Below are 17,669 nucleotides of genomic sequence, written 5' to 3' on the forward strand. Positions count from 1 at the left end.
GGAACTTAATTCCATCATAAACCGAGGATATCTTGTATCGTTCCACAACACTGATTTCATCGAAGAACAAACATTGCAGGAGTTGTTTACGGAAGCGACTGAAATTGTTTGAGTGGCACATCCTCCCATGGAACAAAAGATGATCCCCAAGAACCCTTTCCTGGATCGTGAACAAGCCCAGAATCAAAACGGTTTGCGCTTTTCACTCAATGGAATACATTTGAATGTATTAAAGTCTGAGGCGTCCTTTTCTCTTATGATCGAGATGTGTAGATTAACTCAAAAGCCGTACAGGCGATACATCTCGTCTCACACACTTTCATGCTAAACGCCTTAAAGCTCTCATTAGTTTCCACCGCCGCCAGGGTCTTTTTTCGGCCCGGCGTGCACCGCTACAGACAATAGATCTCCGGAGACGCGGTGACCGTGCGAGCGTTTCGCGCAGCCTCATTATCAGAGATGCATCATGCCTCGCGTTCTCGCCACGCTGGTGCAAGTGGACGGCAGCGGTTGGGAAGGGTTAATTGAGCGTTTCGGTGACGGGGGAATCTTTTTCTTTTGCTGCCACTTTGACAGATCGAAGTCACTCTGGTTTTCGGTGCAGCCGGAACCTCATGCTGACCAAGTAAGATCCCCTTTTTTCAACCTCTTCTCAACCGATTTCTCTTTTTGGATCCAGGGGAAAATTTTCCAAAGACCCCATCGTAACCCTAATGTCAATTAAACCACCCTACCAGCCGCTTTACTGACGATACAGGCGCAAAAAAATGCGCAACTTCAAATGCTAGCTGGTTTTACACCATGGTTATCGTGATAGCTTGCGATCAAAGAAATGATCGTCTTTTTTTTTTTAAATTTGCTGAACTCAGGAAGAGCAGGAACGAAGAAACGCCTCTTAAAATGTCCACCATTCTGGACGAATAGGCAAGGCAGCTGTATTTGTGTATTCGTGTAAGGAAACTCAATGTGCTTCACAGGCACTGAAAAATAAAATGTTGAATTTACTCTATTTGGTCAAGCGATAGCACAAAATAAAATCCTCTGCATCCAAGCGCATTTTTTATTTTTATTTTGTGCAACCACTTGACAGAATAAAACTGAGTTAATTCAACACACCATTTTTATTCTGTGTAATTACAAAACAACATTTAAGGGCAACATTTAAAGGCAAACTACATTTTCCAGGCATACATATTTGTTTTAAAAAAAAACTAAGAAAATTAAGGCAAGGTAACGTATACAAATAAAAAGTACTTTATAAGAATCACTAAAAGAACGTACAGCGCAAGAACATTATTTTCTAAGTGCTCTACATGACATCACAGTTATGGGGGAAAAAGCTAAATTTTTAATGGATTTAAAAGCATTTCAACTTGAGGCTAACTTTACTTCCATTTGTGAGCAGCACAACAGCTAAATGCCGATGCACCATGTTTACGTTGAACTCTCGGCTGACATCGCAATATATTCCATGAGCATTTGGCCACTGATTTATCCACCAGTAGAATAATTTTCAAATCTTTTCTACACGAGGATTGAGTGTAGTCTTTCGTACAGGAGTAATATGTCCTGATGCCATTGTCGTGGAAATAAGCCTCTTTGTTAAAGACACATGACCAAAAATGATCACAAACGCTGGCAGGCTTTAAATCATAGAAATCGGCATCTGTCGTAAAAGCCACGTCATGAAATATTACTGCTGCTGCTGCTGCTGCTATGCCTTGCTCAACATGGCAAGAACGTCTGACCTCTAGACAAGCTGACTGGTATTTTAAACGGTTTTCCGCTAGTAAAAGCAGATTATTATATTTCAATCTGTTCATTGCTGAGCCGACCGGGTTGATGTTTCATGTTCACAATGAAGTAATGATCACTCGATAATCAAAGCAGGTCATCAGTGTAAAAGAAATCTTGTTAATTCTGCCAGTCTTTTTTTTTTTTTTTAATAAAAATTATAATAATTATTACACAATCAGTGGCGTATGTTTAAGTGTAATTGTCAAACCCAACTTTTCATGCACTGACTGCTAAAATCTTGAACTGAGGTCAAATCAGACTTCCAGTACACATGTAGTGTGTTATTTGATTACCAACCTGCACATTTAATAATTGTAATTGAATAAAAAAAAAAAAATGTCTGGACCTCGGTTGGCCGCTGCAAGCATTAGTCAATCAAGCCTAAAAGCATTACTTCAAGTCCTTCTGAGTGATTTTGCCTTTTCAGTGGGTCTTTTTTTTTTTTTTATTCTATCAGATTTGAAGACACCTCAATCAAATGTCAATCTTTAATGGCTTTCCTTGTGCTCCTCCCGTCCGTCTTTGACATTCCTCAGCATCCCATTCCGAGCGATGCGGCCTCTGGAATGCTTTTACACTGTACGACCTGCGCGAGAAGCTCATCTGTCTCTCGGCAGCACAGAAATGAAATTTCAATCTTTAACATTGTTGAATTTTGATTTCTCTCATGTCCGTCGCCTCCATTCCGCCTTCATGTTGTTGGCTAATTAGGATTAATGGTGTCATGCCACGGAACCATGTCAGCGCCACTTTAGCTCCAACCATGTCTTTTGTCGTGTTGGGAATTTTTATGAAAAAAAAGTTCTCGCTATATGAGGGGTGGGGAAACCTTTTGATTGGCGGGCCACAGTGGGTTCTAAAATTTGACAGAGCGGCCGGACCAAGAGCGGAGGGATGGAGTGTTTTGGTAACCTCACCTCATCGGAGAAAAAAAAAATACATTTGATTTTAAATGAAAGTAAACAAAAGCATGGCAACAATAAATATGTCTTTGAAAAACCAAATAAAACATTAACAAGGTTTGTTAATTTAATTTTTTTAAAGTTCGGCGGGCCGGATTAAAATATTTAGCGGGCCGCATGTGGCCCCCGGGCCGTAGTTTGCCCACACCTGCACTATATTGTAGATTTTCTCGACCTGGAATTTATCCCCACGGAGAATAGAGCTTTGCAATATTTTTTTTTTTGCGACCAACTCGGAAATTAAATCCGTCAGGAGTCCTGACTCAGGACTGTTGGTTCTTTCCTCCGTGATTAGAAATACAAGAATGTTCACTGTGCTAAACTTTACAGCCTTGAAGTTGATCATTGTTTAAAAGTTCTCGGAAGGACAAATGAGAGATGGTTGGATGTGAGGGACACAATGAAGAGCAGATGTGTTTTTTTTTTTTTTGTGCTGATTACATCTCCATTAATTTGGATCGCTGAGGCAATCCCCGTTCAAGTTGGTGCAAAAGATGTTGACCAATTCCATTTACTCCACAAAAGGTCTATTAGGGAAGTTTATCCTTTGCTATTAATCAAACAAAAGTGTTTGGTGAAGCACTTTTCGCAGTTTCACCTTAAGTGTTTTTGTCTCTGGGAGTACAAAATGAATTCATATATTTTGATTCATTTTGTATTAATGTGGTTTCTGTCAAAGGAACAGAACTCCACTTGTCATCATGAAAAATTTTGCAAGAAATCAAATGAAAAATTCCGCAAAAAAAATATACCAATCATGTTAGATTAAAAGTGTAATTTATTTCTATCATGAAATTTTAAAAAAATCAACGCAGGTTAGATCGTTTAAGATTAAATAACATTTTATATTATTCATGAGTGGACAATTTGGGACCATATTTATACGGATCATATTGCGACATAATTCCTTATCCTTAAAGCGACCCGTTTGCTAATCTGAAAACAAAACCGATTGTATTTTTGTCTCTATTTAATCTCATGTAATATTTCCATATTTGGAATATTTTTTTGTAACGTACCTACATCATGTACAACTTTTGGACAGGAGTGAAACTGGTTGGCCGGCCTTGCGCATATCTGATGTTGCTCACCGTGGTCCAAAGAATGCTCAAGAAGTTCATGTGAAAGCTCAGACTCATGGAAAATGGATTAATTAATCAAAGAAACATGAAACAATGTGATCGTAATGAATGGAAGAGGTTATCAATCTTTTGGAGTCCCTGGATCGCTTACAGGGTGGAATTTTTCTAAGGAGCCACTCATCATTGTAGCAACAATGAATCATAACCAAAATGTGCACCCCTGAACGGCATGGAAAATATTTATTTGGGGAATGTTTCAAACTGAAATATTCATTACTGTTTTGATGAAAAAGACGAAACCTGATCCAATTGGCACAGCTTCCTCGCTTCAGCAATTTAGTGTTGCCAACTTTGCCATTAGATTGCTATATTTTACGATTCATTTGAATGTATTCCTGCTCAGACAAAATGAAGGGAATAATTTTCATTTTTTTTTTATATATAACAAAAGAAAGGGGCCTGTCTAACCCACAGTACATTGACCATTTCCAAAAATATGATGTCCCTTTTAAATCAGTAATTTACCAGCATGTTGGGAACTTTTGACCCGAGGTATGTGCCACCAAGTAACAAACATTTTGCCAAGGTCGCCTTGCCTCACCGCCTTGATGTCAGATTTGGAACACATTAGAATCATATCAGAGATTTTAATTGGCGCAAATTTAAGTTAAGTACATCAGTTAGTAGATAATTACTTAAGTAATTTTTTTAATGGCCCATTGGTCCTCATATGCACGTATGCACTTAAAAAAAAAAAAAAAAAATGACAGAATCGTTTTCCAGACACCAGTTTTTAGACTTATGACCTCCAAGAGGGGCCCTTGCTTTTGAATGACCAGCATTAACCGACATAAAATGATGAGTTTTCGGGGCACTTATTGAGACTGCGACAAATCGTTTTCAGTCCACTACAATTTTATACAACTAATTTTGCTCACCGCGTTTCTCAAATTGCTTCAACAAACTGTCGTCTAGCATAACTTTTGAGCTTTTGTCTTTACCGCCTCTCCTCCGATACTTGAAGGAAGCGCATTTTCTGCCCCTTTTTGCATCACAGCTGTGTAGTTGGAATTTTACACGCATGACTTGCGTCACGTTTGTCACCTATGAGTTGGTCGCAACAATAGACTGTTGCTGCTCTTCATGACTAACGATTTTTCCAGACAAACAACCAGCGGTGGGAATAAGTGTTCATTAGAGCTGCCAAGGCTCGGTGCTTAGCTAATGACCAATTATGGCTCAGCTTCACAAAATAGGTGAGTCCTGATTGGTCGTTACCTGAGCAACTGTGATGTCATTGACAGTCGCCAGAAGTGACAAAATGGTTGCCCCCCCCCCTGAAATGTCTAATATCCCACAAACGCAATATGAATCAGAATGTCGTGTTTAGATTTGTGAAGGCGCATCAAACATTTTATTGCAAAGACTTTTTTTTTTTAGGTTGACTTCCCCTTCAACTCATTCACTACCATTGACGGCTAAATACGTCAAAGATTTATTTTTTTTTCACTCGGCTGGTAGTGAATGAGTTTAATAGGTCAGACTTGTAGTCTACTTCGAGTTTAAGTCAAATTGAGTCTTTTAAATAGCAAATCAACATTAAGTTGAATCTTTGGTAAGTTTTAGCCAAGCAAGTACCAAGACCTGAATTTTTGCCTGACTCGAGTCAAAAGATTTGACTCGTGTCCCCCACCTGCAAACAACTGCACAGAAAAACATGAGTTGGTGCGAGTGAAAAGTTTGATTGTTAAATAAATTGAGAAAAATTAAAAATGTTAACAAATGCCAGTGGCTGTTTCTACACTGATATTCTGATATTGGCTTGTTGGAACAACCGCCGCCATGACACAGTGGATTATCAGCACGCATTCAGAGCACCCTGCAGATCTGCTTCCAAAATTTGATGGAAATCCAGATTAATTGTTATAAATGTCCTTGCAGGAAGTGACACCGCGAGGCCTCTCATTATGCACACCAGCGGCGTCGTGTCACAGAGGGAATCGTCTCTTTACATTTCCATTTTGATTGTTAGACATTGCAGGTCATTTGCTGCACAAAGCGCCATCCGGCCTTGTTTGTTGTCAGCGGCTTGACGTTTCCAACATATCCCGCTGGCAACAAAGCCCTTGCATTGAAATGAATATTGGTCAAAGGAAATTTTGATCTTTTTATTCTGCTTGTAACTTACAATCTATTTGAATGTGTGTGCGTCTGTTTTTTTTTTTTTTAATATTCTGGTCAGTCCAAAACACGTTTATGTGAAGAAAATTGATTTTGGTATTGGTGTAAGGTTTGTTGGATAAAAGTCAAGGCACGACACAACTTTCAAATTCACAAGTTTTTGATCCCAAGTTGGCCGACGCAGTTCCTGGTTCATGCCTCACAATGAGAATTGATCATTAACCAATCCTCGTCGTCATCATGCTCTTCACATTTTCACATCATCAGACCAAAACGAAACCCAACAATCCAACATTGCGAGGCGTCAAACAGAAAAGTGAGTCACAAGGTACAGAAGTGGATGTCCTTGAATGCATTGCTCACTTTATCGATCAATTAAACTGTTCTTCTGTTTACAAATATTTATTTTTTTTTAAATAAATAAGCTAAGCTATGATCCCAAAAGACTGTCGTAACTTTTCACCACTACCTTAAATTTCCATCACGACATACAAAACTTGCTTCTCATTCAAATCAAATTTCAACATACGTCCTTGAACCAATGACTGTACTGCTACTTTCCTTTTTAGACAGCACTTTGATGCCATCTTGTGGCATCACAGTGTATTTCAGAAAGAGCATAAAAAAATGCAAATAGCTGACTTTTTCAGTGACCGAGCGGCCGGAGATGTGTTCCACAAAAAAAAAAAAAAAAAACTAGTTTAACTTGAGACTAGCGAATTCCGCGAGGGATTACTGTAATCAATGAAAAAACAAAATGAATTTGACAAAAACAAAGTACGACAAAGAGCGTTTACCGATTGTTTACCGATTGTTTACATTTCTTGTTGAATTGATCAAAACACGCGCAAGTACTCATTTGGTGCACGTGCATGAGCTTCGGAGGTTCAATACAAAAGCTGTAACAAAACTTGCCAAATACAACAAGAGCTCCGTAAAAGCAGAATATTCATACAACTCTTGTATTGAATGTTATTAGATTCTCCAGGAACAAAACGGCCTCCAAGTGTATCTCCCTCACGAAGAAGCGACTATTAGGTTTCGTGTGAGCTGATGAAGAACGATAAATATTCAAGGCGTGAAAGTGTCTTAAAATGAGAAATGTTCAGTCTGGCCTCTGCGTGAGTCATTTCTTCTCCTTCTTCTTGGGAGACAAACACCGAAAGCCGGCGTCCTTTTGTCTGGCAGAGGTGAAGTGAGGCAAAGAAGGAAAGGACGGACGATTCGTCCGAGTGCTTCATTGCCTTGTAAAATATCCCGGAGGTTACTCGCGTTGGATGCCGCTATCTGTCTCGTACTTTGCATGGCTGGAATGGTGCGAATGGTGACGTAAAAGATCGCAAACGAAAGTTTTGGAATCACCTGGAGGAAAGGGAGATAACTAACAATCACGTTTTTGGAGCCGATCAGAAAGTAAAAACAAAAAAAACACATTATTGATCCCCAAATAGACAAAATTTACGAATAAAATATCTGCCAATCCAAATCAGCCAATCAGATGTGTAAAGTCTATAAATAACTCACCATAATATATCGTCTTATTTTTACCGATGATGTAAAAAAAAAAAATTAATTCCGTATTAAATTCCTCATTCCTGTTCAAAACAAAAAGTGCCAAGAGCTCACTGAATTTAAAGGCATCAAAAGGCTTCCTGCTCTCTGTGGTGCGCTCACGTGGTCTAATACATTTGCAAAGTACCGTCCACTTATTTTCATGCTACACCAGTAGACAGCACACATGCACTCTTCTCAGACCGGAATCGATTAAGGGCTGAACAATTAATCGAATTCAAATCGACCTCACAATGTAGTATAATGTAATTTTCAAATCACAAAGGCTGCAATTTTTTGAAAAAAAAAACAAAACAAAGATTAATTTTGTTCAGTCAGGTTTATCTTGCGCTGGTTCTGAATCTGCCCTCAGGTTTCCGTATATTAATGAGAACAATAATAATACAATAAAAAGAATATAATATGTCATATATTTTGTGATATTAATTAAGGGCTTGGTTCAGCAACAAAGGAATTTTTCCCCACAATCCCGATGTCTATAAAATAGAATGTATGTTGAAATACGTATTGCGCAAACTTTTGAGAGAGAGAGAGAGTGAGAAAGGTAGGGGAGGCTGACTTACGTTAAGAGAGAGATTTACTGACTTGTTTGCATCGCACCTGCATTGTACAATTTTGTGAATTTGGCCAAGTGAACGCTTAAAATACTGCAAAGTGAAAACGACTCCAAATCAAGTCTGCCTTTCATTTGAATTCATGGCTAATTTGACTTAATTTTAGGTTACACCTATTCCGTGAAACAAAAACATTTATATCTAATAAATTTGATATCGTTTATTATAATACTGATTATTTTCTTGTTTGTTAAAAAAAATACACGGGAAGTGGATCTTCAAAATAATAATTGCAATTTTGAGGAAATAAATATCACAATTACATTATTATAAAATATATTCCGCCCTAATTAGAGGTGCACATGCGCGCACACACACGCACAATTCCTCCAAACATACCGAATGGGACCGGCGGCCCTCATCGTGGCCTCTGTCACAATCGCTTCTTGTCGCCACGCTATGTGTGCGTGTACTTGAGACTCCCTCGAGTGCGTTGCCGGGCAACCGCAGCTGCATTAATATGCGGGGGGGGGGAGAGGAAGTGAGGGAGAGAGAAAGCGAGGGAGACGGAGAGTAGGGGGATGCCTCTTGCCTGAAAGCAGCGCGCGGTGACGGGTGCCCTTCGCAGCACTCCTGACAAAAAGGTGCTTCAAAAAAAAAAAAAGAAACAAGCTTCAAAGTTTCATTTGATTCCAAAAGTCCTCCACAAGGCAGGGCGGGCGCAAACTGAAAAAATCTTTTTGGTGGCGGTTTGTTTGTTTGCAGAACTGAGACGAAAGAGGAGGACGGAGGTGTTCCCATGCGATATATTCTCCACTCTCTCGCTCCCACACCCACATCTGCCTCTCATCCCTTCTTCAACTTGACATCATCCAAAAAAAAAAAGGAAGACGACGACGCTTATGCGCTTTGAAGCTGGAGCAAGTTGAGAGATGAACAGTCAAGTGGAGCGCTCGGACGACAAGTGAGCCCCTCGCTGAAGTATGAGAGGGGTCCGCCGTCACTTTCGTTGTCTGCGCACTCCTGGGAAGTGTCCACCTCCAGCATGTGCATGTTATTCCTGATACTTTGCAAGGTAGGTCTCTCCTCATTCAATACCATTGACGGCTAAATACGTCTTTTTTTTTTTACTCACCCTAGTAGTGAATTGAGTTAAAAGTCCTTCCTATGGGGGTGAATTCATGTATGAGAGCTTACGTAGACTTCATAAAAGAAACATAAATCTGGGTGGTCGGACCATGTTTTCTAGGCTTTTTTCTTTTTCTTTGAATTATTCATGGAGATGGCCGAAAAAGAGGCTACGGGTGATGCCCGTCATGTCATGCGTGTGCTTTCCAGGTTAAAGTGGCTCTTACGTAACGCCAACAATGACTTTAATTGACGTCTGACCCTCGGCAACATGCTGCCTTCTTTGGAGCAGATTTATTGGGCCGTGCATTTTTTGATGCAGGCTTGACCCTTAGAAGCCTTTCTTTCAAATTCGTGCTCACAGGCCAAATTCTTTCCGCGCACATTGCTGCACAGTTTTCATACTTTTCAGACATTACATCATAGTGAGAGGCGGTTTCTAATATTCTTGTTGCATTTATTTTCAAGCGTTTTATTTTTACCCCAAAAGCAACCCAAACTTTTTTTTTTCCATCTTACAGATCAAGATTTTTTGAAAACTTTGTAAAGACATCAATTATATTGGTGAATTGTGTTTTCATATAGACATAAACAACCAGCAGAAAGAACTCGCAAACTCCGCACAGGAAGTCCATGGCCGATATTTGAACCCTTGAATCTCAGCCATGCGAGGCACCCGTCCGCTGTGGTGGCCAAATCCAATTTGGAAAAAAACTCAAAGGACAAATGAAAATCTTTCTTTTTGTGTTGCCATTGCCAGGAACTACTCAACACACAACAACTTTGCATTCTCAAACGAAAGGGCCGATACAGGCCTTATTTTAAGGTTATCGGGTACTCGTAGTGGCTGCCGATACCGGTCATTGATACTTAGGACATTAAGTCCTCCTCGCCAGTAGTTGGCGCTATACTGCAGCCGATTGACACTTCCATCATCTGCATCAGAAACAAAGATCACAATTTTTCATCATTTTATATAGCTAAAATATTATCGATCATCGGTGTTCAAACGTCTCTATTAATAACTGTAATTATCTCTGTCCATACGTGATTGTTCGAACACACCTGTGAACCGACGAGCCCTTTTCAATTCTGTTGCGAACAAAACCAGCAGCACCGAAGCTTGCAAACAGTCAGAGTGTCGAGTCTTACCACATGTGAGTTTAAAAAATGACATAAAGTAAAGACAAATTTGGAAGAAGCGTGAAAAATACATTTAGGCACACATAAAGCCATCTCAGATGATCATTGTTATTAAAGATAATTTGAGCAAATTGGTGATTTCAAACTGGTAGGCCTTTGCAATAATTAGTACCCCAGGTGGAGTTGTCAGCTTCAAAAGTGTTACGGCATATAGGAATCCCGTCCATGTTAACGGTTCGCAAATTCATCCAATAACTCATTTACTGCCATTGACGGCTAAAGACGTCAAAATTTTTTTTTTTTTTTTTTTTTTTTTACTTGTCTGGTAGTGAATGAGTTAACATTGTTTTTGTCGAACCCTTCCCCAGTTATTTGTTGAAAAACTCACCTGTGTGCAGTTTTTGTGCTCTTTCTGACTTTACTTGTTGGAGAGCAAGTTTAGCCTGGGTTGTTAGTGGAAAGATCTGCATGTTCATTTGCACTTTCAATTTATCTGTCAGCCGTTTATTTCCAAATTGTTGCAATGATGAGTTTGAACTATTGAACTGTTTCGGGATCATAGAAGGAGGCAAGTAATTACTCCAAGTTTTCCCACAAACCGAACAATGTCACTCCGTCAAAGACGGAAAAGAAACGGCATCTTCCTTCCGGTCGACTGAACGAGCCGCTTTCTAATCTTCAAGTGTGTCGCGGTGGGCGTGCACCTGCATGCGCATTCCGCGAGGCCAAAAGCGAGCGTGCCTTGTCGGAGCGCGTTAGCATCTGGCCCCCCTTTTGTGTGACATGCGGGCGATTATTCACGTGGCAAACGGTTTCACTCTCCACTGATCTGCGGATGTTGGCTTTCTATTAGACGCAAGCCAGCAGGAGTGTTGGGATTTGTTGTCTGAGATCTGGCATCACTTCTTCTGGCTGCTCTTTCTTTTTTTTTTTTTTATCTTGTTGTGCTTTGTTTGAAACGCCTGCGGGCTTGTTGCTTCGCAGGTGCGAGCCCGGTCTCGGAAGGATAATAACTCAGGGAAAAAGAAAACGGTTGGACTGCTGAGCGGCCTTCACAACGGCAGCCCGGATTAATCAGGCGTGAAAGTGTTGAAATGAGCTGATGAGTGACAGGAGCAATCAATAGCGAGAGATAACAGAATCCTCTGGACTTCTTCCGAATGAGGCAAAGTCAAATAACTAATCAATTGGAGTGATTGCCAGAGTAGGAAAACAATCTTCCCTCTGCCTAAGGTAACAGCTAGAGGCACGTTTTTTTCCCCCATCTGGCCAATTTCAAGTTCATACTAAATGTATGAAAAAATATGCACCCACAAATTTTATATCATTACCTCGTCTAATAACAACGCAGTGTTTACAAACCTTCATTGAGCCATGGGACATATTTCACATTAGAAAATCTTGCATAAAATCAACACAACATGGTGTAAAAAAAAAAAGGAAAATTTTCATTTTCTGCCAACAATTGCCCCCAAATGACAATGTTTGATTTTGAAATTTGGGAGTTGTTTTAGTTCACGGAATAAAATCAAAAATGCCAAAACTGAGAAACGGATTACTTTGCCCAGGTCTCTTTCTTTTTTTTTGTTTCCATTTTCAGTGCTGTATACAAATCCCATCTCAAATTACTCTCAAATGTCCTTAACGTAAAATCCGGGCTCGTTTTAAAATTGTTATTCCGTTATACGAATGGCAACAGGTGCATACGCCGGTTAGTTCTGCGTTCCGTCATCAAGTAAAAAAAGCATTTTATGTTTCTGCCTGTCGCTATACGTCACTAGCATAGCTCGATAAACAACGGTACTTTCTCTTGAAAACAAAAAAAAATAAATTACCCAATGAAGTGGAATTGGATCTTCTCACCACAGTAACGTGTCGCAGAACCTTTTGGTTACAAATCATTGACAGGCAATGAAAATAGTCCCCCCCCCTCAATTTAAACCGTGCGACACCAAGGCATTACAAAAACTTAAATTCCAAGAAATTGGAGACCTCAGAACAACGCCATTTCCGCCATCTTGTGGTCTCTCGGTGCAAAGGAACTGTGCAAAAGTCAGTTGAGGAGTTTCATTTGGACAAAACTTGTGCTTTGGCGGCAATTTGGTTCGGTGCCATGGAATTATGTTGAAGTCACTTGAGGAACTTGGTTTCGACAAAAGTATTCCTTTGCTACCATATTGAGGCATCTCTGTGCCAAGAAAGCAGTTTGTCACTTGAGGAGTTTCATTTGGACAAAAGTAGTGCTTTACTGCTTTTCTTGTATCATCTGTAGGCAGTTGTAAACATCTTTAAGAGGCCGTCAATTGCACTTATTTAATGAGATGCAGGGATAATTATCATTTTTAGGAAAAAAAAAGAACGTTTTTGGCATCTCGATTTTCAGGGTCAATGAAAGGCTAACACGCGTCGGAAAAGTTACCCGTGCTTGTGTTGTCATGGCCAAGAAGTGCGTATTTTATCCTCCAATCACACGACGAGCCTTCCGTTCCCTGTCAGGAAGTCTATTTTTGGTCCACTCCAAGCCTACAAGCTCTTGCTGTCGCCAGTCGCCGTGTGCAACCCACTGACCTGCAAAGAGAAAACACGTTTCTCCTGAGACGTTTCGGATGCCAACTTGCACAAGCTGCTGCGCCTCCAGGATATAGCAAAAAAAAATAAAAAATCATACGACACTTTGTACACACCTCACTGCAGGCTGCATAAAATAACGGACAAGTTGAACCTGAGTTGTGTGCCAACATATTTAATGGTTGCAAATCATCTAAAGCAGAAATCGTGTAAAGGCCATCTTTGGCCACCACATTGAACGACGATGAGTGTTTCGTCACTGTCTTTTTGCCGACTTTGAACGGAGCAGATGGCTGATATTCTTTTAAATACAATACAATACAACTTTATTTATATCGCGTATTTCACAACAGCCGGAGCTGTAACAAAGCGCTTTTCATATGGTGTAATAGAAATTAGCGGCTAATTAAAGAAAGTAATTTATTTTTGATGGGAAAATATTTCTCAAAGTCGTGAATAAAACATGTAGGCAACATGCGAGAAGCGAGATGACAGTGAAGTTATTTTTGACTATTTACAGATTGAGGGCTGTGGTGATGTGGGTTATCTATTTTTTTTATCTATTTTTTTTGTCATTTTTTTTACATTTTAATTTGAATTCTGAATTTTCTTTTTGTGCGGAAAAAAAGTTAAACCTTGACAAAAATGGACTCGCCTGCTGTTTTTCATTCCGCCACAATTACAGCATCTGTCCAGGAAAAAGCATGCGTCTTCAAAATTTGTGATTTTTCCAATTACTAAAACATCTTTTGTGCAATGCTTGTTATTTGGATGCCAACTATAAAATATCTGCCCCAAGGATCGAAACATTTGTTTTTTCTTTGTCGTGCTGCTTTGTGAATTAATTATTTTATTTGTGGAGCAACTTTCTAATTTTACAGAGCATTTTTTTTTTTGCTGGTTAATCCCAGATATGGATTATATTCATCAAAAATTCAACAATTTTGTTTTTGTTTTTATACACACACACACACACACACACACATATATATATAATATATATATATATATATATATATATATATATTGAAATGCAGCCCTAAAAAGTCAAAAGCTTTCAGGACGCTGCAAATAAACAAACAACATAACTTGTGAATACTTTATACGGCATTAATATATTTAAAATTCTCATGGCTGACATTCGTTGTCATGGAACTTAATTCATTACCAGTTTCCGGTTCTGTTTAGCGAGTATATTTTCCCTCCGGACACTTTCTTTAACTCATCTCAAGCATTTCGGTATGAAGCATGCTAGCCATTTCCGTCTTTGGTTCGCTTAGCACTTAGCATGGCTTCTCCATCTTTCCTCATCACCTGTTTCTGAAAATGTTTTCTTGTCACAAGTGTAGCGTGTTCACCGCTACAAAAGCGCTGATTCCTGACTTAGGAGCGACTCCGGAACGTGGTTAGCCACACCAGTAAACTACCTAGCAGCTTGTTGCTAGCTAGCTGCTCCGATGTCAGTTATTTATTTATTTATTTAAATTTTTATTATTGAACAATATCAATTTCCGCTCTCTTCTTCTTTGTATAGAACTATCAAATGCTAAACAACACAAAATAAAATAAACAAAACAAAACAAAACAAAAAACACAAGAAAACTAAAAGTCAACTCAGAGAAACCAACCTGCCATATTACCATATATTAAAACAGCACGTTTTGTTTTAAATTTCTGCAATATCTTTGTAACATTTTCCATTTCTTTTAGATAAATCAAAAATAAATCAAACTCTGACCGCGCGTAAAGGTGACGTGCGCCACGATTTTTCTATACCGTCTCGACAGTTGATTTGCTTCGCTAACTGCGATGTGAAACCAAATCTGTTGGTTTTTTGTTTCAGAAACAATACAATGCTGACTTTTGAGATTTCTCTTTTTCATTCAATATGTTAATTAAACTCTTGATTACGGAACGTCTGGGCGATGAAACCACATGACGGTAACGTGAAATTTCTGTGTTCACCGCAGACTTGGTGTGCGACGCAAACTCCAGATGCTTCCCGGGAAAATGATCAACTCTGTCTACAGTGATGAGGAAAGGGGAAGCCAAGACAAAGAAAGCAAGGAGGAGACCATCTTGGCCATGTTGGGCATCATCGGGACCATTCTCAACTTGCTGGTCATCATCTTTGTCTACATCTACACCACGTTGTAGAGCCGTTCGACAACAACAACCATGACCGGCGATGCGGAGACATCCGTGGGAAGGCGGAAACGGGATCCAAGAGCTTACGGTGGATGTGCAAATATCCTGAATATTGACTTGCACGGACAGAACAAATAGACTTTAAAGTGCAGCTCAGATGGATCACACAAGACTGCAATAGCGTTTGGATAAAGCGTTTTATAATACTATATATATTCTTAAACGTGTTTGAGATTTCCTTTTGCGGACTGAACGATGTGAAACGCAAAGACTTTTTCTAGAGGAGTTTCTTAACAAAAATGAGGTCATTTTGAACCGACTTGGGAAAGACAGCTGTTGAATTTCACTTTATTTGGAGTTTTCTTATATTATATTGTTCAGGAAAAACGTAATCGTGGCTTGTGTGTTTGAGTGTGTGCGTGTGTTTCTTAGGTAAAATTGGTGTTCGTTTCAAGTGCTAAAATGATCAAAAGGCCGTCCTCTCCTCCTTCTTCCGATAGCAAACTACTTGAAATCGCGTCGTCCAGTTTTTATTCAATAATTAATTCTAATAATAATAATAATAAATTAGATTTGGTAGCGCCTTTCAAGACACTCAAGGACGCTGTTTAGTAAAATACAAAATAAAAACACTGACATAATTATTTTGCCCATCCCAAATATTGACCATAATGGCCTGAAGCATGAAATTCATCATAATCGGAAAATCCTGAATTTGATTAAATCTGGTAAAATACAAATGTATTTTATATTTAACCCATTGCCTTTCTAAAAGTGGTTTCAAGGTCTTCATTTACTTAAATATGTTGATGAAATTGAGAGAAAAACTGATTTTTTTTAACATGAAGCCAATTTCATTTCTTTGACTCTTAAATTAAAGAACGGCTCCCTCTTTTGCTATAATTAAGAGTCACTGCCGAATTATAATTTTGTTCTAAGTAACTTTTAAATGAAGTACATTTCCATTCAATCTTCAATTTTGTAACCATAAATGAAGGTTTATGTTACATTTATGTGCTTTTTATGTGCAATCCATTTTAATTGAGTCATTTTTTTTTTTAATTAGATTTCTGTATTTTAGCACAGTTGTACGCTCAAACGGAGCACATTGTTGCAGCGGCTTACAATAATAGAGAAATAATACTTTTTAGGAATTTTTTTTTTTTTTTTGGAGAAACATGATTTAAGCAAAACGTGTTGAATTTTATTAGTTCATGCATCGTTTTTAAGATGCAATGACAAATTATTGGATTAATATTTTTATATATATTGTTTCATCATTTGGGGACTGTGTCTAATTTCAACGTGTCCAAATCCTCAGATTTTCAGCCCATTGAAAGTAAACATTCTCAAATTTCTGTAGTCCACCCCCATGAAAGAAGACTGGTTATTTTTTAATATATTTATTTAGATATTAAATCTATTTATTGGTTACTTTTTACTCTAGTGATCAGCATCATCGACAAAATAATCAACCGATTATTAAAAGAATTTGCCTCAGGCCACCTTGGATAAAATGGGCAAACATGACAGGCTGTGATTGCTATGGCTGCCTCGTGAGATTTTCATTTAAAACGTCCAAAAATTTGCCATGACAAAACTTAGTCGAAATGCATACGCAGGGAAAAATATGGCCAAAATTTAACGCACTCATTGGTGTAAATGTCGCTGAGACAAAATCTCACAATATTTTCCCATGTTTTGAAACTCCTATTTTTTCAGAAAATGTGCACTAGAACTCCTAATTAAATTTACTTTTGGGGACGATCGCCTTTGGTGGTTCTGCCGTGTTTTCCAGGTGTACCTAATGTTTTGTCCAGGATAAAAGGTGACGTAGAGCTCGAGTTGGCCGTCAAGACGACAATCCAAAACCTCATGACTTGAAAAAGTGCCTGAGACCGCTTTATGTCTCGCTATCATCATCTCTTGCAAGGAGGCAAAATTTGACCAAACAAGCACTGGCTGAAGTGGAAAAAAAAAAGCTGCATCCTCATCCGACCACCACGGGGCTGCACTCCTCTAATGCGGATCAATAAAAGATTTCTTTTGGAAAAAGGAAGACCGATTAAGCACACAGACACACGCAGAATTCTGAATGTATTCCTAATTATCGCCGGTGCTGATGAGCCCGTTGGTTTAGTCATCTTTCGGAAATGTAATGACACTTTTCGGCCGTTTAAGTGTGCAGTACCATACTGAATGGCTCCCCTTGACTTGTGAGCTGCAAATTTGTTTTTTTTCATACTGCGATTTTTTTGGGGGTAAAAGAAAACATCCACGGAATAAAGTGATGTTGGTGTACATGGATGGAAATGACTGATCATTTGTTCTGATTCTGATTGTTCCCGAACCTCTAACACGAAACCCTACCCCTAACGCTAAAACCTAGACCAGGGGTCTTCAATCCTGTTCCTCGAGGGCCGGTGTCCTGCCCGTTTTCCACCTCTCCCTGGTGCAACACACCTGAGCAATCGTTATTTTGCTTCTGCAGACCTTGCTGCTTATCTGATCATTTGAATCAGCTGTGTTGCAGC

At 39.1% G+C, this 17,669-nt stretch overlaps 1 protein-coding gene across 2 annotated transcripts; it reads left to right on the forward strand.

The window, feature by feature from the left end:
* The first annotated feature begins 526 nt into the window (after positions 1-526).
* On the forward strand, positions 527-17,400 carry tunar (TCL1 upstream neural differentiation-associated RNA). 2 transcript variants are annotated; one of them, XM_088314173.1, is made up of 3 exons: positions 527-625; positions 8,914-9,223; positions 14,958-17,400. In XM_088314173.1, the coding sequence occupies exon 3, from the start codon at positions 14,983-14,985 to the stop codon at positions 15,142-15,144; it is 162 nt and encodes a 53-aa protein (XP_088170299.1). In that variant the 5' UTR covers positions 527-625; positions 8,914-9,223; positions 14,958-14,982; the 3' UTR covers positions 15,145-17,400. The 2 variants fall into 2 exon arrangements, with proteins under 2 accessions (XP_088170299.1, XP_088170290.1); XM_088314164.1 differs by lacking the exon at positions 527-625 and adding an exon at positions 8,692-8,792.
* The last annotated feature ends 269 nt before the right edge of the window (positions 17,401-17,669 follow it).

Source organism: Idiotropiscis lumnitzeri, chromosome 1 (assembly GCF_059441095.1).
Source record: "Idiotropiscis lumnitzeri isolate Australia: NSW breed Sydney's pygmy pipehorse chromosome 1, RoL_Ilum_1.0, whole genome shotgun sequence".
Taxonomy (NCBI): domain Eukaryota; kingdom Metazoa; phylum Chordata; class Actinopteri; order Syngnathiformes; family Syngnathidae; genus Idiotropiscis; species Idiotropiscis lumnitzeri.